The sequence below is a fragment of the Microcebus murinus genome, chromosome 15 (assembly GCF_040939455.1).
Source record: "Microcebus murinus isolate Inina chromosome 15, M.murinus_Inina_mat1.0, whole genome shotgun sequence".
Lineage (NCBI taxonomy): Eukaryota > Metazoa > Chordata > Mammalia > Primates > Cheirogaleidae > Microcebus > Microcebus murinus.
Genome location: NC_134118.1, coordinates 71,169,592 through 71,193,392, shown reverse-complemented (window position 1 = coordinate 71,193,392; position 23,801 = coordinate 71,169,592). Strand labels below are relative to the sequence as shown.

Genomic DNA, 23,801 nt, shown 5'->3' with positions numbered 1-23,801 from the left:
GTTTCTAAGAGTTTAAGAAAATTAAAAGTTAACTTCTTTTGATTTTAATCTTTAGTAGATACCTAGATCTTCTTGCCCTATGACTTAGGAATATGGAAATAAAAATTTATGGCCCTTTTTATTTCCTTTCATAAGTATGTAGTCAACAATGAAATATAATCAATTATAGAATATTTCAATTTTTAATTTTCCACATATATACAAAAGTAACTGATTAAATTCATGGTCTGGAATAAAAAAGCAGTATTATAGCTTACATAGATAGCATCATTTTCCCTCTAACTCCTGCCTAGATCAACCTCCCCAAAAAGAAAAAAAAATGCCAAGAAAAACCTATTTTACTGTAGTAAATATTATCTATCTTATTTCCCATAATTGTTAATTCTCTAATCAACAGTCAAATTTAACTAGTCATTTCTATATTCAGTTTTAACTAATTTCTTGGATTAACTTGTTTCAGTGCTTTTTAAATTAGTGATTTCTCTGAGATAAGAAACAGTGATCCCTGATTACCATAATGCTATATTTAATATCAAATGTCATGCTAATAATGCTAAATTATTCTGCTGAGACGTGTCATATCAGCTAACTATTTCCAGAACACCACCAATCAGTTGAGGGCGTTGTGTCAAAGTTCAGCAATAAATGCAGACCTCAACCACCCCCCAGGTGCCTGCCAGGTCTCATTTATAACGTATGTTTGCTCAAGAGCAGTTTAAATCCCTGGGGATGGTAGATCACAGGTAGTACATCTACCCAGTGATCTCAAAGTATTATAACATGTTGGTTTTCTTGTTGTTGTCTCTGTTTGGGGGTTAGGTAAAATGTGTAAGTTAATTAAGTTCGTCAGTGTCAGTCAATAAGAATTTATGTTTCCACAAGGTACACAGGTATATTAGGAGTATGAAATAAAGGGAATAAATAGGTGTAGCCAGGCATTGTTGCTCTTTGTTCTTTAAGTGTTTATGAGACAGAGGCAGTGTTGTAGGATGATGTTCATCTATTGCAGGAAATACAGTGTGACCCTTAGTCAGAGATAAGCTAGTTGACACAGCCACAAAAAGTACAAAGACATTGTTCATAAATGTTTTCAAAGAGGAATTTGGAATGCATTTTATTACATATGTAAAGGTGATGAACTTCTGAACTCAAGCTATAATAGCTAGCTCAAGGTGTGTCACAGAGGTGAAATAAATCAAATCCTGTTTTGTTGGTCTGGTAAGAAGCAAGCATAAAATACATGTTTTCCTTTAAAGGTTGAATTGTAATGCAACCAGAATGTGAAAGAACTTATTTGCATTTTTAAAATGGCACTTGGTTTTATGAATCTAACATTCTGATGACATTTTCACTGCTATCCTGCGAAATGTTTACTCTTGGATTGCTTTCACTTTCAAATATTAGATCAAAGTCTACATAAATCAATTTCAAACATTCAGAAACCAAGCTTACTTTTTTCTTTGTTTTTTTTTTTTTACAGCTTTATGGAGGTACAAGTGACATACAATAAAACTGCATATATTTAAAGTATACAAGTTGATAAGTTTTGACATATGTATACACCCGTGAAACCATGATCACAGTCAAGATAATGAACATATCAATCACCCTAAAAGTTCCCTTGTGCCCCTTGGGAATCCCTTCATTCTGCCCTTATCCTCACCCCCGTTACCACTGACCTGCTTTGTCTCATTACAGTTTGCATTTTCTAAAATTTTACATAAATGTCATCATATATTATAAATTCTTTTTTTGTCTGATTTATTTCATTCAGGATAATTGTTTTGAGATTCATTCATGTTATAGCTCATTCCCTCCCCCTTTTTTTATGCTGGACAGTATTCCACTGTAAGGAATGAATTGCATATACTATAGATTCCCTAGATAATTTTATCCACTCATTCTCTCAATTTCTCCTTCTGTGTCACACAGATACACATACACATACATATAGATACATGCATGCACACACATGCACATATACATACACTCATGCACATACATACACATAAATACACACACATATACACACTCTCTTTTTCTTCTCAAATTTAAATTCTGGATCTCCAGCAGGGACCTATCCCCCTGCCTTGAACTCCAGAGAGGGAGATTTAGGCTATTTTTTGGTCATATTTCCTAATAGATTTTTTTGTTAAAATACAGTATGTGCTAATTACAAAGGTTTAATAGGAGTGAATTCATTTTAGAAATGTTTAGTATCATTAAATGTAAAGCATAATGAAAATATCTTTTAAATATAGTAACTTGAAATGCATATAACTGGTGGCAGGACCACCATTTTACTAAAATGTTCCTTCTCATACTATTTAACCACATAAAAATGTCCTTTAGGCCGGGCGCTGTGGCTCACGCCTGTAATCCTAGCTCTTGGGAGGCCGAGGCGGGCGGATTGCTCAAGGTCAGGAGTTCAAAACCAGCCTGAGCAAGAGCGAGACCCTGTCTCTACTATAAATAGAAAGAAATCAATTGGCCAACTGATATATATATATATATATAAAAAAAAAATTAGCCGGGCATGGTGGCACATGCCTGTAGTCCCAGCTACTTGGGAGGCTGAGGCAGAAGGATCACTCGAGCCCAGGAGTTTGAGGTTGCTGTGAGCTAGGCTGACGCCACGGCACTCACTCTAGCCTGGACAACAAAGCGAGACTCTGTCTCAAAAAAAAAAAAAAAAAAATGTCCTTTAATCAAGAAACTAGGAAGACATGCCGAGGACTGAGAAGAAAACACCTGCAAAAGAAGTATCGGTGAAGGACTGTAATCCAAAATACACAAAAACCTTAAAACCCAACAAACAGTAAATAGACTCAATTAAAAAATGGGCAAAAGCCACCTTAGCAAAGAAGATATACATATGGCACATAAGCATATGAAAATATGTTCAACATTATATGTCATTAGGGAATTGCAAATTAAGACAACAATGAGATTCCACTATACAACAATTAGAATGGCCAAAATCTAAGCACTGAAGGTACTGAATGCTGGTGAAGATGCAGAGCAACAGGAAATCTGCTTCATTGCTGGTGGGAATGCAAAATGGTACAGCTACCTTGGAAGCCAAGTTGGCAGTTTCTTAAAAGAGTAAATACACTTTTATGATAGAATCCAGTTCCTTGGCATTTACCCAAAGGAACTGAAAACTTGTCTATACAAAAACTTGCACATGGATGTTTATAGCAGCTTTATTCACTGGAAGCAACCACGATGTGCTTCAGTAGGTGAATGGATAAAGGAACTGTGGTACATTCAGACAATGGAGTACTATTCAGCATTTTAAAAATGTGAGCTATCAAACCATGAAAATACATGGGGGAAATGTAAATGCATATTACCAAGTGAATGAGCCAATATGAAAAGGCCACATATTGCATGATTCCAACTTTATGGCGTTGAGGAAAAGGCAAAACTATGGAGACAGTAGAAAGATCAGTGGTTGCCATGGGCTAGTGGGAGGGAGGGATGAATGGGTGAGCACGGAAAACTTTTAGGGCCGTGAAACTATTCTGTCTGATACAATGGTGGTGGATACATATCATTCTACATTTGTCCAAACCTATAGAATGTACACCACCAAGAGTGAATCCTAATGCAAACCTTGGACTTCGGGTGACATGATGTGCCAGCGTGGGCTCATCGGTTATAACAAATGTGCCACTCCCATGAGGGTGCTGACGGTGAGGAGACTATTCGTGTGTGGGGCAGTGAGGTACAGGAATTCTCTATGCTTTTCGCTTCATTTTTCCATGCACCTAAAACTGCTCTATAAAATGAAATCTATTTAAAACAATGTGTTCTTTTAATCCTTTTAATCCAATTTACTGAGAGGGATTATAGTATAGTGGTTTGGACTTTGGGTGTGAGGCTAGCTGAGCTCAAATCCTAAATCCAGACCTATGAGCTACACCACCCTTAGAGAGGACTGCTGTGTGCTGCAGTGTTTTCTTCTGTGAACTAGGGCCGTCATAGTAGCTACTGGGTCTTAAATGAACTAATGTAGGTCAAATACTTACAATGGTGCCTTGCACATAATAAACACTACTATTTGTTATTATTTTTATGTAAATAGAAAGTTAAACATTTTCTCTTCAGATGAAACATCTCAAATTATTATTTTATTGATTCATGTACCTGTTCATCCACATTATATTTTTTAATGAAAATGGATTGGTTGCACTAAAATGCCACAAATCTGGTACAGTGTCCTAACTTGGTTTGATTTCTGAAGCTTGGCAAACTCTGAACAAACCTTGGCAAACTCTGGACTGCTGCTAATCCTAAATCAAAAGGATTTATAGAAGTGTATTCACGTAGGAACTATGTGCTTAGTGCCTTTTAAGCGCAAAGTGTAATTAAAGAATATTTTAAACATACTCAATTGAAATGTGTAAAAGCAATGGGAGGCCGCCTGGTGTGGGGGAGGGTGGAACTTCACTGGTTGAATGGCCACATCACTTCATCCCACTTCACAGGGAGTTTTGCCAGTGTAATAACTATAGGACCAGTTGCTGGAATGAATATGAGTTTTGTAAAAAATCTTGCAAATTAATTACTTTAAGTACAAGGTTATTATTTTGTCACAATGTTAAGGGATTTAAGAACAATAACAATAAAACAAAGGATTGTGACCTTGAGAACAGTTTCTAAAGAAATGTTGTTTTGTTTTACATTGTGAGAAATGTCTTGTTTGTGCTTAAAAATGGACACCTTGTATAAAAAAAGTGAAGAATAGTATTTTTCAATGCTTATTGTAGGCCCACCATTGTGCAAGTTTACTTGTAGAGATGCAAAATAGCTCTTTCCAAAGTATGGCAAGTCTGATTAGTAGCGAGGCGAGTTTATATCTGTCCTGACTGTAAATTTACAAAAAAATAAAATCAGTAGGGGAGAAATTCTACCCACAAAACAAAGAAGTATTTTCCAAAACCACTCAGGATAATAACACTTAACAACCACCAACTGATTAGATAATTACATATATATTTATAAAACACCTAAAAATTACATATGTCCTAATAGAACAAATAAAGTCATTTAGAAAAACAAAATTTAAATTCCACTTCCACATTAGTTCTTTATCCTTAATTATTCTTTTTACCCATATTTACAAGAGCCAGTTTTAATCTCTACATCACGTAGAAAATAAAAACTCAAAAAAGATCTTATGCAAAAAGGAGATTTCATCAGACATGGCAAATATACTGAATCTACAAATATATTTGCTTCTAGAAGGATAGAAACCATATAAAATGGACTATATAAAAATGCTAAAAAATTCAACTTTGGAAAATCAACTGTGAATCTAAGGACGCTGATCCTCTTAGGGTAACCTGGAACTCAACAGCTGCGCTACAATGCCGGAATCCAGATCTTTTCTTTCACATTTTCTTTACAATCAAAAGAGACATTGCCGACCCGTCTGTTTGTTTCTAACCACCACTTCTCTAATACGAGGAAAAAGGGAGAACTAGTGAGAATCTGTTTATCTATGTTCGTGTATAAAGCTGACCAACGATACTCGTGGGCTTCCTCATGAAGTCCACACAGGGGAACACCTTATCTGATGCTGCTTTTTCCCTCATTCTTATGTTTGTCATTAAGTTATGCTTTAAAGTGTGACATGAGATTTAAAAAGCGACATCAGCTTTCATAAAACCACTACATCTTCTATGGTAAAGGTCTTTCCAGAAAGCTAAATCCAACAGCACTCTGCAGTGATTGATTCTCAGAAAGTTGCTCCTGGTGTTCCACCGAATCATCTTTTCTAGAAGTTCGGTCACTGCCTATGCTGTGGTCCGAGGAAACTGAGAAGAGCTTCACTGCCCACGCACAGAACAGACGCGTACTAGAGGCAGGCTTCTCAAAGTGTGGTCCAAGGACCAGCGTTACCTGGGAGCAGGATTTCAGGGCCCACTCACTGAATCAGATTCTGCATCTGACAAAGTCCCCAGGCACATTAAAATTTAAGCAGCACTGTCCTGGACGACTATTCATTGCCTACTAGCCCTCTCATTCCCATTCTCAGAAACCCTTAATCTTTTATCTATTCCTCAAAAAGGCTCCTTTATAAATATTTAACCATTCCTACTGATTACTTCGAATATGTGTCTTCCTGATTATTTTAAGCCAAAAGGCAATGAAATGGACACCCGTCTCCATGGACTGGCACAGAGAACTTTGCCCAGGACTAAGCAGGAAGGGTGGCTCACATACTCATGACAGTGAGCATCTGAGCAATTAAGATCCAGGCAACATAGGGACGGGCCATCCATTTCATGACATAGGCTAAAATAGGACAAAATAAAATAGCTTTCATTACCATTGCTAATGCCCACATTTTTCAAGTAGTCTCAAGATAATTAAATCGACCTCTATTGCAGGGACTTGTAAAAGTTAAATGGGGAGACCAGACAGCCAATAGTTTACCACAATGCCTGGAACTTGGCAGCTGCTAAATATGTGGTAGGCCCCCTTCCTTATCTCAAGAGCAGCTGTAGAGGGTGGTAACATGTGATTTTACTACTCTTGGCCTGGAGAAGAAAGAAGGTTTATCTCATTTGAAGTTTCCGGATATTCTAGTCCATTCTTCAGGCTGTTGGAGCCCCAAGGCCTTGCAACTTAAATGTTATGCTTATGTTTAGATGATCTATGCCGCGATAATTATTTGGTTCTGCCGTCTTGATAAGAGACACGGATGTATCTCTTAAGGCAGAAAGTGTGCCCAGTTATTTTTATATCTCCCGTTTATTTCTGCAAGTGCTCAACATATGTTTAACTTGAATTTGTTATTTAAAATGGTAATTTTAGCACGTCTACCTTAACAAACTACAAGCTAATTATATTACTTTATATAAAACTGACAGCACAAGTAGATATGTCATTAGGCTGATTTAAGACATACTAAAAGTATTCTATGATTTTCAAGACTTTTCTTGAGACTCTAATGTTCCATTCTGAGTAAATAAGACTCTCATGGTATCTTTCACAAGATGCTTACACTGAAAGGTCAGACACAATAAAAAAAAAACAAAAAAACAAAAAAAACCCAAAAAACAAAATGAGACTTGCTTCTAAGCCACAGAAAATCCTGAGTGAATACTAAGACCCGGGACCAGGATCAGTAGGCAGATTCCTTTTCCCATGACAGTCAATTGCTTTTCCTTTCCCTCAGTTTGAAGCGACTAAGTATGTAAGAAGTGCATCTGTCTCTTAGGGGATGTCTTAGGAGAGCACAGCTGTTTAATTATCTGCCTTACACCAGACTTCATTCTTCTTGGTTCCTCTCCAACTGTTTTTTTAATAGTTAAGGATGGATGTGATGAAATGAGTCCATGTTTGTACATTATGTTTATAAACAAAAACTTGTATAGATGAGTCCATGTGTTTAAAAATGATCAGAACAACTTCTGGAGCTCCAGACTGGAGCACGCCTACCTCTCAATCTTCAGGGGAATCATTCTCCACTTTGCTTTTCTGTTTGTTAAACCTATTAATTGCATCTGATACTCTGTCTGCATCAGTGGTCACTGTTCATTAACTTCTCTGCCCAAACCAGTGTGCCAACTCGAGCTTTTGCTATGACAGTGAAGGACTCCACTTAATCCATGCAAGAGATCATGAGGATGGGCCCTGGTTGAGTTGAATATTAATATTTGAATATTACTCACAAGCTATTCCTTCAATAGAGTGAGCAGTATGGGGAAAAATAGGGGGAAAAAGTCTGTGAGGAAGGAAGGTTTGGAAAACACAGAGGAAGCAAACATCACACACGCTTAGACTTTGATAAATCTTCAAAGATTTTTTAGGTCCTCTGACCTTTTCCTACATGCTATGACTCAAAGGCTTACAATTTTGACTGAGGGGTCCTCTTTTACCATCTACCATTACTACATTACTACCATTACTACTGAATTTTTATTTATTTTTTTATATTAGCGTATTATGGGGGTACAAGTGTTAAGGTTACATATATTGTCTATGCCCCCCTCCCCCTTGAGTCAGAGCCTCAAGTGTGACCATCCCCCAAATGTTGCACATCTCACTCATTGTGTTTGTATATACCCATCCTCTCCTCCCCCTCCCACCTGCCTGACACCTGATAAATGTTATTCCTATATGTCCACTGAGGTGTTGATCTGTTAATACCAATTTGCTGGTGAGTACATGTGGTGCTTGTTTTTCCATTCTTGAGATACTTCACTTAGTAGAATGGGTTCCAGCTGTATCCAGGAATATACAAGAGGTGCTATATCACCATTGTTTCTTAAAGCTGAGTAGTACTCCGTGGTGTACATATACCACATTTTATTAATCCACTCATGAATTGATGGGCACTTGGGTCGTTTCCACAACTTTGCAATGGTGAATTGTGCTGCTATAAACATTCGAGTGCAGGTGTCTTTTTCATAAAGTGACTTTTGATCTTTTTGGGTAGATGCCCAATAGTGGAATTGCAGGATCAAATGGTAGATCTACTTGTATCGCTCTAAGGTATCTCCATATTGCTTTCCACAGAGGTTGAACTAGTTTGCAGTCCCACCAGCAGTGTAGGAGTGTTCCTCTCTCTCCGCATCCACGCCAACATTTATACAATAGCCTGAATTTTTTATCAAACTAATTTTATGGGAAGAATGGAAGCTCTTGGTCAGTGGATAAAATACGAGGCAATTCATTTTAAGACTTTTTGTGAGACAAAGGCATATTAATGAGAGCCCTGGGTGGGCAGGGAGGTAGCAGGGACCTCCATATTGGCCAGTGGCAACAAGGAAGCAGTATAAACGTACCAGGTGTGAGCCTGGCATTATGAAGTCAGGGTGCCAAGAACAACCTCCGAAAATAGAGAAGGAGACAAACCAAGCAGAGTGGACAAAGACATACTTAAGCTACTTAACCATTTAAAATGGGGCTGCCTTGTTTACTGGGAGGAAAATCAGAGGGAGAAGCAGTGTTGGAATGCTGTGATACTCATGACACTGTAACAGTGCCTGAAAAGTAATTTAAAACCAAAACAATCTTATCACTGAATGGATATCAATTCATTATTTTATCTGCATGAAGACAGGACAACCCACACATGATTCCAAATGCCATATCTGACATTGGTAAGAAGAGAATTAATACCCAGGGGCGAGTAGCATGACAAAGGTCTTAGTCAAGAAAGTGAAGTGGACATTAAATTATAAGCCTTAAATTGCTCTTCTCAGTGGCCTGCCTTGATGTGTGACTCTGGTAAGCCCCCCAGGTATTTTCAGGACTTTACGATAAGGGTCAAATGGGGGCAAAAGCTCAAGATGTCACTGAAGGTTCAATACTGTAGCCATGAGATTAGAGTGGTGTCCATGAGGACTGAAGAGAACAGCAAACTGCAATGTTTATTCAAGTCATAGGAGTTCAGATTCTTTTACTTCCCTGTTAGGCCGAGGTAAACATGGATAGAGACAGAGATTTACAGACACTCATAGATAGAAAAGGTAGATAATCTCGTGGCAAAGCTTAAGGAGACTCGTACCTGGCATTTGCGTGTGTATGCCAGCTCTGCTGCTCACAGGGTGTGTAAAAGCTCGGGCAAAATACTTCTGCTCTCCTGCCTGTTTCCTCTTCTTCAAAATGGATATTACAGAATCGACCTCACACGGGTTGTTGTGAGGATTAAATGAGATAATGCATACACCGTGCTTAAAATTGTATCAGGCAAACAGTAGGTGCTCAATACATGCTGTTATTATGTATTTAAATATTTTAATTGGATAAAAGACAGTAGCGCTACATTGCATTTCTTTAATTGTTCTCCTTGGGACAAGCAAGCCCCCCCACCTTATGGTACAGAATCTCTCCCAGAGTCTAAATTGATCCAACCCTGAGGCTGTCCAGCCTTCCAAAGCTGAAATCAGCAACCCCAGGGGTACACAGGCCAAGGGCTCCCTGGGTAGCATTCCCTGTTCCCCAAGCTTTGTTGACCCTCTTAGCTTTAAAGAGAGAATCCACAGAATTATCTCATGATCACAGCCCAGGTTTTTCATAATATTTAAACTTTTCAGTAAATATTAAATGTTTCTGGTTCATTCCTCATCCATTTACATATTTTTTTCAAATGATTTTATTATATTTAACTTCGCCAATTTGCCTTTAGGGTTTCAGCCTCTCAGAACCTAAAATCTGGCCATCTTTGGAGTGCACATCCCCTTCAAGCACAGCCCGTGCTCTCATTTTTCACTGTATCCTCACAATTGAAGTGTTCTAATTTATAGGTAGATGTTATATTAGGAAAAACAACCAGATCACCCTGAACAATTTATAGAATTAGGTTTGTAATAGCTTTAGGGATGCCATTTTGACTTTAAACAACCTGGAAAATGAGATGCTAGTCTATTTTTGAAAACGTCTAAAGAAGATTTCTAAATCTCCACTGGCAGAGAATTCTAATCTCCACTGGGCAGCATTATAGTGGTTTAAGGACAATGTGACAATAATTCCTAGAGGAATAAGAAAAATGCTGAGAATCAGACCACTGGTTCAGTCACAGGTACCTCAAACCTGACTCCCCAAATATGGAGCTAGGAGGTAGAAAGAAGATGGGGTAAGGGGTGAATTCCTATTCTGGAATCACCACACTAACAGAAACCAACCAGGTAATTTAAGAAAGTCTCACTATATTTTGACATGGATAGTTAAGACTTGTTTGATCAGATGGCTTCCTATTAAACTTCATAATTTCACTAGAACTATTTAAGAACCATTGATGGTTTCTTCTTAGAGTTTTAAGAAGTCACTTGACTAAATTGCTCTAAAAATATCTTTCAGAGGTTTAAAACTACTTATTGAGGAATGAGATATCAGCTGATATGAAATCAAACCGTTCTGAATAAAAAGTAGTTTAGGATTGCAAGGTGTGACGAAGATGATTAGCTATCCACTGAAATCCATTCTTCCCTTAGGCACAAGCTAGACTAAATTTCCTGATTTTCTTGTGGTTAGGTGAAGCAACAGAGCAAGTTCTCTACTGGATTGTCAACAGAAGTGAGGTCTGCCATTCCTGGGCTGGGAGTTTTAAATGAGCAGGCAGGCCCCCTCCATGTTCTTTTTCTCTTCCTGCTAGAAAGGAGTCCACTTCCAGAGTAACCTTGGAAACTCCATGTTGAAGGTGGCAGACCTGCTGCCAGCCAGGTTTTCCAAATGACTGCATATAGGAGAGGGGCCTGCAACAAGGCCCCTGCCCCGGGTTGGTAACACGAGTGAGGAACAAGCTTATGCTATATGCAAGCCATGGCATGTTTGGGCTTATTGAGTAGTTTAGCATACCCCAACTACTATATATGCCATATGTTAAAATTATACACTCTTACTAAAATCATATGGGAGTAGAGATATCTTCACTTCACTTTAGTACTTTTTACTTTGTCAAAGATGCTTTCACATGCGTGATTGCCTAGGAGTTTCATAACCACCTCTAAAAAATCGGTAACTTTGGGAAAATATAAATTTTTAAAGAAATGGTACTGCAGTAAGATAACTTAAAAATCTTTAATTTAAAATAATAGAAATAAACATACAGTTCAAACTTTTGATATTGTGCAACTGAAAATTCCAGAGAAGTATTAAAATAAATCAAAGTTTCAATTTCAAACCCGAGTTGATAATAAATATACTTTGAAGATTTATTTTTGTGATCCAAATTACCAATAAGAAAATGTGACCATTAACACAATAATTGCCCTTACCTGCTAACGATGACATATTGATAATGATGCCGCCTTCACCTCCATTTTGCTTGCTCATGTAATCCAAACCAAGATAGGTTCCACTGATAACAGAAACCTAATCAGGAGGCATAAATGAGAAAAGCAACATAGCCATTACCCTTCACATACCAAAGTTTTTTTTATTATTCCAGACACATAGGGAGATTTCTGCAAATATTATCAATGAAAGTTTTCAAAGGGCTTTTTCTTTTTTTTAAAAGCTGGTCACTGACCCTGGAGTCTCTTTTGTTTGCCTAATAGTTGTGGAGCTTACCGTATCTCTGCAACACTTCGCTTCACTTTGCTTAGTTGTCCAATATGAGATTTTACAATATAGGTTGTATTCCAATAGTGTTTTGACATTTTAACTCAATTCTCAGCATCTTATGCGCTTTTTGTTTTCTAAATATTGGATACAAAATTTATTTGACCTTCCTCTTAGCATGTGGTTCTTAGCATGTAGTTCTCATGTCCAAGTATTTCACAGTCACCTGCTCCGTTTAATTCTCTTAGACTTTGGAATATAGAATGGTGGATATCCTGATTTCCTACAGTTTTCTCCTTTTTTCTTCCTAATAAAAATTCTATTTTGCTCTGTATCTACCATTTCTCTGTGTAATACAGAAGAAGATGGTGAAGACTAGACACTGATGATCTAATTCTGTCACGGAAATCTCATCCTCTTTGACAGTGGCTGGTTTAGGTGCCAGCATGTGACCTAGTTGTGGTCAGTGAGACTTGAGGGGCAATGAGCCAGAGGTGGGGGATGGGATGCTGCTGAGAAACTTTTACTTGCTCTTAAGAAGGCTATGAAAGAATGGTTACATTTCCCCCTTTTCATTGCTGCGTACGGGCGCCATGACTGGAACGGACAACTCATGTTTGCCAGTGTCCTGAAGGTGAAGCCAGCGTGAAGGACGCAGGTGGGAGAGACGAAGAGACCTTGAGCCCTGATGGTGTCACTGATCTGTAGTATCAGGTGATCCTGAGCTCTGTGTTGTGTGAAATCGTGTAACTGTTTTATCCAGTTTGGGGATTTTCACTTGAGCAGATGGTCTATCACTTAATTTTATTCGTCCCTGCTTACAGCTATCTTTTCCAGAATTTACTCCTTTGCTACTTACCTCCATGTATAGGCCCTTTTCCTGTTTTTACTGTAACATTTAAGAATTCACCACAACCCAAAACGACCTGTGAGATGAAATTGGTATTTGAAGCTTTACTTTTTCCTTTTAGATTTAAGAACTCCTCCTTTCCAGCTCAGACTTATAAAAGGTGAAAATTCCCTTTTGACATCTTAATTCCTACTTTTTTCATGCTTTACAATGCTGCACAGAAAATGATACAATAAATAATGGGTCTGAAACTGAGGGCACACACTGGTGTTTACCTTTGTTTTATTTTAAAAAGTCCTTCTGGAATTTTCTTGACAAGCATTCAGAGATGCTTCTCCTACCTAATAGTAGTTCTAGAAGAGAAAAGTAAATTGAAGATTGTATTCACTTAAGCCATGTGTCAGTTTGATATTAAGTAGGCTTAGGGAGAATGAATAAAATCTCCCATGATCCCCCTTAAAAACGAAAAACAAAACATTAATTGTTTATATAAGAAGGAAAAAATGTAGATGGCTGAAATTACTGAAGTCAATTAGATTCTGTTAGTTTCTGCCCAAGTCTCCAGCATGTCTGAACAGAATTTCTGTGTACGCGTATTGGCGCTACGCTTTTATTCTCAGGTATTTACAGCTTTGCTGACGCTCAGTTTTTGTGTTTGCAACATCTATAAGGTGTAGCTACATAGAAAACTTGGGAATGTTTAAGCTTTATTTTTAATTTTTTTTAAAAAGCAAGATTTATTTCTAGGTCTTTGGTGGAGGAGGGCAAGGGATTATTATTAGGTTAAGAACTAAGTAGTTTTTCACATGAAAGGGTTCATAGACTCAATACACCAGACAAGGCCTTTGCTTTGGTGCAGAAGTGATATTTTTCACCTCTTCTACTTTACTATAATAATCTCATCCATATTCTAGATCATATACATATTCATTTATTCTATGTCTAATTTCACAGAGAACTAAAAAATTTAATTATTGGCAAAATGATCTAATTAACATGCTTACTTCCATATTTTTGGTTATAAAGAGATGACTTTTATATTAATACTAAAATTGTAATTGGTTTGTATTCTAAATCTTAATTGTTTTTACTAATTAAAGCATTCAATAACTTTAAAAAACTGTCAAAAATTCCCCTCCATTGGGAAAAATTCTCTTGTAATTAAAACAAATGGACAAATGGTAATAGCCTACTTGTTTCTTTCTTTTCTTATCAGGAATCATGTCGTCCTGTAAGACACACACACACACACACACACACACACACACACACACACACACCTTTTCACTACTGAAATTCCCAATCTGTCATTTTTCCATTTCCTCTATCTCATCTTCCTCCATGCTGGGGTTCCTTAGTTTATTTATGGTTCTGGTATTCCACTGTAATTTTTTTTTAAGTTCTGGTATATAAATCATGTCACCTTGCTTTACAAGTTCTTTGTATTTTCTCCAGCCCAGTTCTCAAAAAATACTAATATTGCTGACCATTTTTTTAAAAATCCCTTGTCATCCTTTATTTTTTCATCATGTTCAAAATGTTTCCATTTTCTGCTGATCCGTAGTATCAGGATCCAAGGATTTCTGCTTGTTTTAGGGATAAATATTATTGTCTTCCCTCTTGCTGGAACTACTTACAATTAAGCAAACTCTGCCGAACTATGTGTACTTCAACTGGATTTTCAGTATTATAGAGTAGCAATGGCAGCAAATAGTTTCTAATTTAGTTTGTAATCAACATCCTTGGGAGCCAAGAAAAGGGAGCACACTTGAGAACAATATCTAAGTCCATTTCCTCAGCTTCTTTAGAGATAGAGGAAAGCAGAGGAACTCACCGCATATAAAAATAAGATAGTGAGAAAATGTAGGTTTTGATACTCTGGAAAGGAAATGCAGTTTATTGAATGAATGCTATTCAGTAGCAATATGCCAAATGCTTCATATAAACTATGGTTTATTTAAGCTTAACAGTCCTTAGAGGTAGGGAGTTTACCTTCTCTCTTTCACAAACTGTGAAATTCAATATCAGGGAAATTAAAAACAGTTCATAAACTATAGATTTAAGACTAAATTCTAATTTGGACTAATTAAAAATGCATATACCTCTTCCAGTGCAAATCTTTAGGCAACAAATATATTTCTGAAAGAAAATCACCAGCAATAGACATCTATTTTGTTTAATTTTTATTTGAATATACTGTGGGATGCAGTACATGTCAGTTATATGTCCAGATTAGATTATGAGTCCCACCTCAGTGGGGAGGAATTATTTAGGTTTATTAAAGCTTCAAAAAGTTAAAGGAAAAGAAGTGTGTTGCAGAATTACCCAAAGTTAAGGTGGACTTCACTTGGAATAATATTCAAAGTCAAGTCAACCTCTGCCCAATTTATAGAGTGACCTTTGATAGTTTTTCAAAGACTCATTCTTTCCTGAACATTCCTTGTGACCTCTGAGCATACATAAATAACGCTGCCGCTGTTGGCTTCAGACTAAGGAGGAAGCGTGGAAGAGCCTAATGGAAACCAAAGGCCGGTAAGAGGTTTAGTGCATCTCCTGTGTGGGAAGAATGATGAGCTCAGCAGAGTGAAGAATAAGGAAGGGGTGAGTCTGCTAAGGAGGAAAGCGGAAGGTAAGTTACCCAACTTACCCCTTCCTTATTCTGATAAGGATGATACTGTTTAGCAGCATGGATGTATTAGAAATCATCTAAATATTGTACTAAAACACAGAAATGTGCAAAAATCATGTATTGGCTGTTTATCCAATAAATATCAGTCAACATCTACTCTGTAAGAACACAATATTTTTGCCTTAAAAGAATGTATAGTTTACTAGCACAAATAAACAATTCTAACAAAATTGAAAAACTGGTAAGCTCTTTGAGAATGGCATAGATATGTTAGATAAGATTTCAGAAGAGGGATAGATATGTGGTGAAGTCCTCTAACTAAGTGGTTACTCTCTTACCTGGATGGTAAAATGGAGAAACATATAAAAGAACAAACATGTAATTGTGTAAATCCAAGGCAACTTACAATGAGAGCACAGTCTTAAAAAAAAAGGTTATAGAGACTACCACAAATATTTGCACTGTACTAACAGAGATCATCCAGTTGGAAGGGACAATGATTCGTCAGACTCTAATCTACCCTTGCAATGGGTATAGGTAGGAGGGAACACACTTTAAAGTTGTAGATAAGTAACAAAGGTTATGCATTGTTCCATAAAAAATTAAACAAATGTCATTAATCCCTGAAGTTAACCTAAGAAGTAGCATATATCAGGAGAGTCCCAAGGGGAAAAAAAAGAAAAAGACTGGCTAAATTTCAATGCAGAAGGATCCAGGAGAGCTAGTAGTAACCAAAGGGGTCACAGTAAAATTCCCCTGGTCTTCCAGAATTTCCTATTGGCATATGATGTAGGTGCTTTCCAGCTTGGAGCAGGTATTTATTCACACAGGCTACACTAAAGCAAATGTGCTCTCTCAGCTGGATGAAGACAGATAATTTGAATCCTGTACCTTTGTAATAACTGCTTCACTACTTTCTTGTTTCTTTATATTCATTCTAATCATTGCATACTGTTTCTAACAGCTAATTTCTAAAAGAAAAGATACAGTAAGTGTCCATTGTGAATGCACTGAATATAGAAATTATATCCTAGTAACCTTTATTTATAAAAATATCTGTAGATATTGTTAATGAAACAATTAAAATATCAGTAGCAATGCCAAAGGCAGAAGGCTGCTATGCAATTTGTGCCTGTTCATTGGGATAGCCTGATCAAATAAATTCTCATCACTTTATGTGGTTTTGGAAAGTGGCATATGTCTACAAAAACATATTCTTTTTTTTCCTTTCTTTTCTTTTTTAATTGTAGCTTAGAACATATAAAAATGTATTCTTAAAAATTCCTACAGCTGTCAGTTGGCTATATGTTCAAAATTTCTGTGCTATCAGATGACCAAAGGACGTAATGAAGTCTGGTTCTTAATAAGTCAGAGGTAATCACCAAAGATTAAATATAAAATGTATGGTTTTCTTACTAGAAGAAAATTAAAACTTTCCAATGCAATTAGGTAAGGAATGGAATCAAAACAAAAAAAAACCCATCAAATATTAAAGTATAAAATAGAAGAGTAAAAATAAATATAAATGGCTTAATTTCACAAATATAAAAAAGGCAGATGTTCCCAGATAATGATTTTAAAAATAAATTCTCACAATATACCATCATGAAGAGACAAATTTAACATAAAAGTCACATACATTTTTAAAATATGTAAATGGAAAAAGATGTACCTGGGTAAATGTGAATCAAAAGAAAATGATGGGGTACCAATTTTATATATGGAAATACATAATAGGTCAAACACAAGCAGGAGTATAACTTTTTCAAAAATCAAATCAAAAGATCAATAAATTATAATAACTAGCAATTTATGCTCTGAATATTAAAAGGTTTGTAATATATAGATTCCAAAGCTATAGAATTACTGAAAGAGGTAGGCAAACTGATATTTGTCATTTGAGATATGAATACCTTCTGTTCAGAAACTGACAGATCAGGCAGATAAAAGTAAGCTAAGGTATAATTGACATCCAAACCAAACAGGAACATTAAAAGAAAAGAAAATTATAAGCTAATTATCATTTTTAAGCACAGAGACACAAATATTCAATTAGATATTAAGTAAGAAAATTCAATGGTATCTTAAATATTCATGTACCATAATACAGAATTAGCCAAGAGATGTAAGTATTATTTACAGAAAATATTTCATTACTTTTACTACATTACTACCTAATTTATATATACATTAGAACTTCAGAAAGATTTTAAGGAAAACTTGCCAGTTTCAAGTTATTTTAAATATAATGGCCAGTTTCAAATATAATGCCAGTTTCAAGTTATTTTCTAATATAATGGACCTGGAACATTGGAGGTAAATTTTTAGAAGAAAATTTTAAAGGAAATTTAAAGAGGGGTGTTTATACTCTAATATAGTACCGTTGTTGATTAAAGGATTTTAGGCACCTGTTAAGTTTAGGGAGCAATTCTGTGCCCTTATCAAGGTAAGGCTTACAGATTAAACCCTCTCATGAGGTAATATAATTTTTATTACCTCTACCAAGTTATTATTGCAGTTATGTAATTTCTCATGGGATTTTGAATTTAAGCCAAAAAAATTGTTGACTAAGCACTATCTTTAAGATATTATGTTGATTAGTGAGAGGAATGAAGAAAAACACAACACTGTTTCTGTTTTTCAGGAGTTTATAATCTCCTTGGAGGAAATCTTGAAGTAGGAGGCCACTCCCTATACTTTTTATTTTTTAATCTATTTTTTAAAATTTATTTAATCTTTAATATAAAATAGAATTTAATTCTCTTTCTTTTGCATGTCAAAACTCCCTATACTTTTATACATACATAGTGGCCCCATTATACTTTACAGTCGCTTGCTTTGCAAGGCTAGTAATGGCCTTCACAAGGGCAGGGCCCCCCCACCACAGCCCATCGACGTTTTGCTTTAGCTAAGGTTTGAGTTTTACTAAACCCCAATATCTTACTTCAAGAGCATTTATAGAATGATAAAATCAACAAACTCGTGGTATATTGGATAAAACAGAAAATTTTATTTCTTAAGTCTGCCTTTTTAAGTAAGAGCTTAATAGTCATCAGACATCATGGAAATTATATATACATATACCTTGACATTCAGGATAAAAATCCTATTGACTGCAAAGCTCCTTTTCCCTTTAACCTTGTTTTCTATTATATTCCTGGCATTTAATTAAGATGATTTATTTTTTAAATAAATAGATCAGGGGTTCACAAGCTTTTTCTGTAATGGGCCAGATTGTAAATATTTTAGCCACTGTGTGACATAGAGTCTCTGTCACAACTATTGAGCTCCACTGTTGTAGCATGAAAACAGCCATTGACAATATATAAATAAATGACTGTGACTGTGTTCCAGTAAAGCTTTATAGTCACTGAAAGTTGAATTCCATATGTTCATACTTTTCACATTATTCTTCTCTCGAATTTCTCAATCATTTAAAAACAGGTGGTAGGCCATCAGGCCTGTGGGTTACAGCTTGCCAGCCTGTGAGGCAAGCAATCAATTGTGTTTTGTTCATATTTCCTTTTAATATTTTAAGACATATACTTTCATACTTAAATGCCTTCCTATTTGTAAAAGGAAATGCTTTTTCTAGTGTTCTATAACTATACTTTTTCTGTATTGTAGGTCATTGTTTTGTTTCTGTGAATGTAAGAACACTTTTTTCTTTATAAACATCATCTTATTAAGTGATTTTAGGCAATAAACATGACCAAGATAGCTTACCAAATTAATTTGCAGAGTTTTTTCCCAGTTTTTCTCATTATTCACTCCAGCATTATTGACCAAAATGTCCAATCTTCCAAAGTGGTCTACAACTTTTCTGAAAGTATCTAATTAAAAAAAAGAGACATTACAGATACATTCTTATTTTCCATGTAAACATTTAAATCACATCCTATGCCATGCCATGAATTTTTATTTATCTACCCTCACGGGAAAATTTCACTGATGGACTGTGACATAATTCCTTACTTCTCAATGTGTGGTTTCTGGACGGGCAGCATCAATCAGCGTTACCTTGGAGCTTGTTACAAATACAGAATCCTGCAGACACTACAGACCTACTGAATTAGAATCTTAATGTTAATATAGACTTAAATGATTTGTATGCGCATTTAAGTTGTATAATCAGTAACTTTATGGGGGAAATTTTAGAGTGCTGCGCATCCCAACCTAAGAGCTCTTTGAAGTCAGTTAGGGTAGCCAGCATCTCTTTGACCCTATGAAGTTACTGGAGCTCTGTAGCTTAGACGATGACAAACAGCCTTTTGTAATAAGCCATATTATGTTCATAAAGTGTGTTATATTAACACAAGTTTTCTTGTATATTCAGATCCGTTATGAGCATTTCAGAGAGTTTCTATATCTTAAGTAAAAGTCTATTTTTCATTCAGTTGATTTTATTTGATTCTTTTTTCCTCCATCTCACTATTATTAGCACTTTGTGTTGCTAATTTGTGTAAAACTATGTTCGACCAGGATAAAGACTGCATGGATTTTGAGGCCTGAATGTCCAACCACATACCCAGTCCCTGCAAACTCTCCTTAGCCAGTCTAAACTAGGTTTTACCACCTTAATGTTGACAGACTCATTTTAAAAAGCAGGCTTGTACATTGTTCTATTGATTTAAAATGTTTCCTGGGGCCTTTGATCATTCATTCTAGTTCTATTACTTTAGATTGCAGATAACAATTGTAGTTCTTTTTCCATAAGACAGAAATGTATTCTCAGATCTCTAGGTCAACATATGAGGTCCTTGAAAAACATAGATCAACATAAACTTTATTTTGATTGAAATAAACTCATAGAATTATTAACAACCTAATAAATATATTAGGGAAGACATGGATTAATTGGTTCCCCAATAGATAAATTACTATACAAGTTAATCATTAAAAATATTATTAAGACTTTCTAATATGCATCCTTTACATTCACTATACTAGAAAACAACAGCATAAAACTGCTTACTTTTTCATGGAATTTTTAAATTGTTTCTTAAGATCTCAACTTGTTTCCAGAAAAGGTCCTCCAGGAAACTAAGTTTTCTTTTTTTTCCCTTCCATTCTAAGCATGTTCTATTCTTCATAACTCCACAGAAACAGTCCCCACCTCATGGGAAATTAGATTGCTAAATACATATGTCCAATTGCTTCTTTTATTTTCTCTCCTCATGCTGGTCTCCACTGTATTCCTGCATACTCTGCCCTTGACAATATATAATACACCATGTTCTTCCTGACAGCTCACTGAGTTCTGGGCTCAGGTGATTTACAGTTTAGTTCTTGCTGATATTTATATGCTGTAGTACTCTTTATAATTTATCTAAACTCTCTGGGCTGCAATTTGTTCATTTGTAAATGAGTTATATCTAGATCATCTCCAAGAACCTTTTCACCTCTGTATTTTTATTATTTCAATATGTCTAAACAGTTTATAAAGTCATAGACAACATTAAATCCTGAAATTGGAAGAATCAGTGCCATGTTTTCCTCAGATGCAAATAAATGCTGATGTCCAGACAGCATGTGGATTTCTCATGACCAATGTGCCTTCTTCCCCTGGTCACTCATTATGTGTCTGGGTTTCCTCCTCCACAATCACTTATCCTTAAGGAATGTGTTTACATCCAAGGTACTAATTTTAAATACTGGAAGCAAAACAATTGAGGTTAAATGTCACATGTGAAACTACATAAATTAAGAGAGAAATGGCTTTCAGATTATCTATGCTTTTCCTTATTCCATCAGCATGGATGCTGGGATTTGACCTGACTCAATCCTTGATCCAAAGTATCACATGCAATCAACAAAATTATCCTCTGGCGAAATACGTTGCGCTAGCACTGTGCTTACACATTGGCTCTACTCATGCTTGTAATCTATGTTATAGGTCTTTATTAGCATTTTCAGATTTAATTATATAATTTTCTTTAAAACAATTTCTCTTAACTGTAGGTATGCTCCCTTCTAACACACCAGTCCATTTTCATTCTCTTACAGACTATTTTTATATTTTGAAAGAAATTTACACCTCAGTGTCCCTTTAGGAACAGGAGCACTAGAGTGAACTTCAGGAAAGTTATTTGACCCCTTGATTAAAAATGTGCCTAACAATTTACTCAGTCTTTTTAAACAAAACTTTGTGAAATGCAAATATTTTACATTTCTATTTTTTCCCTGAAATTACTTGTTCATGCAAATCTCTTGGGCCTCTATACAATCAAAGCTGTCTATTTTCTATGTCTATATCGTCCCTGATATTTCACAAGTAGACTGGACTATTTTAAGTGAGTAGGCAGAAACAGGAAAGCATTGAGGAAAGGCTTATTGAGATGTTTCTTCTGCAAGTCTAACATTGCACAGTTATCATTATTATTATTAAAGTTCCATCTCATAGGGAAGAAGCCAGAGAAAACATGTGCTAAAAACCATAGCGCTTCAGTGATGATGATCCTTCAACTTGTATTCCAAAAAGTTTAAAAGGAAAACACTGCCACATGTCATTGTCATTGGACTCCAGCTTTCTGGGAGATGTTGTTTGCTGAGTCCCTTAGCCTACTTTAACTTTGCAAGTTCCGTCTGAAATTTCAATCACTTAATAATTACTGTAGCAGCACTGTCTTTGAATACACAAAGGAATTTTGATTACATTATGTGCTGCCAAATGACTAAAATAAAAGGATTTCTCAAGCAGTCTTGCCTTTCCACAGTTTTTGTGGCTCTCGGGCTGTCAGTAGGAAACGTAACAGTCCAAACTATCTTTTGCAGCTTGAAGGTAGCTGCTCTCCAGGAGGCCCGGAGGCTGGCCGGCTGGCCAGGGCTGCCTTCAGGTTGTTGCTTGTTCAGGACGTGCAGGGGGTGGGTAGACTCCCCTCGTCTTACCTCTCAGTTGTTCCTGGTCAGCCACATCGCACTGGATGAACAGTGTCTTCTGAGGCTCAAACTGTTCATCCAGGGCAGCTTTACACTTTACACCTGCTTCCAGATTCCAATCCACCAGCGCTACCTGTAGACAGGAGGGCAGGAGTCAGGGCTGAGACTCCCCAACAGACAGACTTGGACAAACACAATAAACACGCAAGAGGCTCCCCTCCTTGGACCCGACAGGCAGCAGTTAAAGTTCGGGTGCTCTCCCGGCCGCCTTCGAGGTCCGCTCGGGAGCCGCCCGGCCTCGGCGGGCTCCGGGGGCGGCCAGGTGGGCACGCGGGGCGCGGCCTCCCGGTCCCCGGGTCCCCGGGGCGCGCCTCGGGCGGGTGGGCAGGAGGCTCCGCGGCCGGGCGGCCGGGCGGGCGGGCGCGCCGCGCTTACCTTGGCGCCCTTGTGCAGCAGCGCCTCCGCGAAGGCTCTGCCGATGCCCTGCGCCGCGCCGGTCACCAGCGCCACTTTGCCGTTGACGTGCATGCTGGCCGCGGGCGGGCGGTGGGCGAGCTCCGCGTCTCCGCGCGGCCGCCGCTTTTATGGCCCCCTGCGCGCGCGCGTGCAGCCCTGCCGGCGCCCTCCTGCCAGTGGGCGGGGAGCAGACTGCCAGCCAGCGCCGGGAACCGCCACTGTGCCACCTGCCCTGAGCGCCCTGGGCCGCCGGCTCCGCGCTCCTCGCCCTGGACCTGGCAGGGCAGCCCGGGCCGGGCCGGAGCCGCCCCTCGGCCTCTGGCTGCGGCGGGCGGCGAGCCCACGGAGGAAGGGCCGGCGGTGGGTTTCCAGAAAGGAGTGTCCTTCAGTGTCCTAAAGACAAAGCCTGGGGAAGGAAGGCAGGGCACAGGCAAGCAGCTTGGGGGCTTGGACACCTCCTCCTGCCCGCCCCCACCCCACCCTCCCCGAGAAGAAAAATTATTTAGGGCTGTTGCTCTTTCGTCTCCAGAGTTTTGTGTGAGGTCCCATCTGGTGACCAGCGGTGTGGCAGCGGGGAGCGGAGGTGGTTAACACCACCGTTTTTCACTTGGTCGCCTTTGTGACCGACTCGCGCCGATGGTGGAGATGAGGAGTGCACCGCGCTCTGACTCAAAAGCCCTGAATCCTACGTGTCGTTTCAAGGCTGGGGCTTTAAGAATCCCTGTGGCACTGGTGTTTCTGATCACTGTCAATTGTGTGTCAACTTGAGCCTGCCCCCGCGCGAACTGTCATCATCTACTCGCACAGGACTTGCAGAGTCGCTGGCCGCTTGGCAACGTGTTGCTTCAACGGAATGCTTACCCGTTGAGTCACGCCAGCTTTGGAGGCTTGGAGCGGAGTCTGGGACAGAGGCTCCTCGCCCTCCAGGAACTGGGGTGCTGGCTGTGTGCTGACAGGCGTTCA

General features: G+C 37.9%; 1 protein-coding gene across 1 annotated transcript in view; it reads right to left on the bottom strand.

Annotated features, from left to right (window-relative positions):
* Positions 1-23,140, bottom strand: part of HPGD (15-hydroxyprostaglandin dehydrogenase) — a 29,131-nt gene extending 5,991 nt beyond the window's left edge. The window contains exons 1-4 of the mRNA XM_012770693.2: positions 22,818-23,140; positions 22,392-22,515; positions 19,230-19,336; positions 11,739-11,835 (exon numbers count right to left, since the gene is read on the bottom strand). Of these exons, the coding sequence (XP_012626147.1) occupies positions 11,739-11,835; positions 19,230-19,336; positions 22,392-22,515; positions 22,818-22,910 (421 nt within the window). The 5' untranslated portion in view covers positions 22,911-23,140. The remainder of the gene's footprint in view (positions 1-11,738; positions 11,836-19,229; positions 19,337-22,391; positions 22,516-22,817) is intronic.
* Between the last annotated feature and the right edge of the window lie 661 nt (positions 23,141-23,801).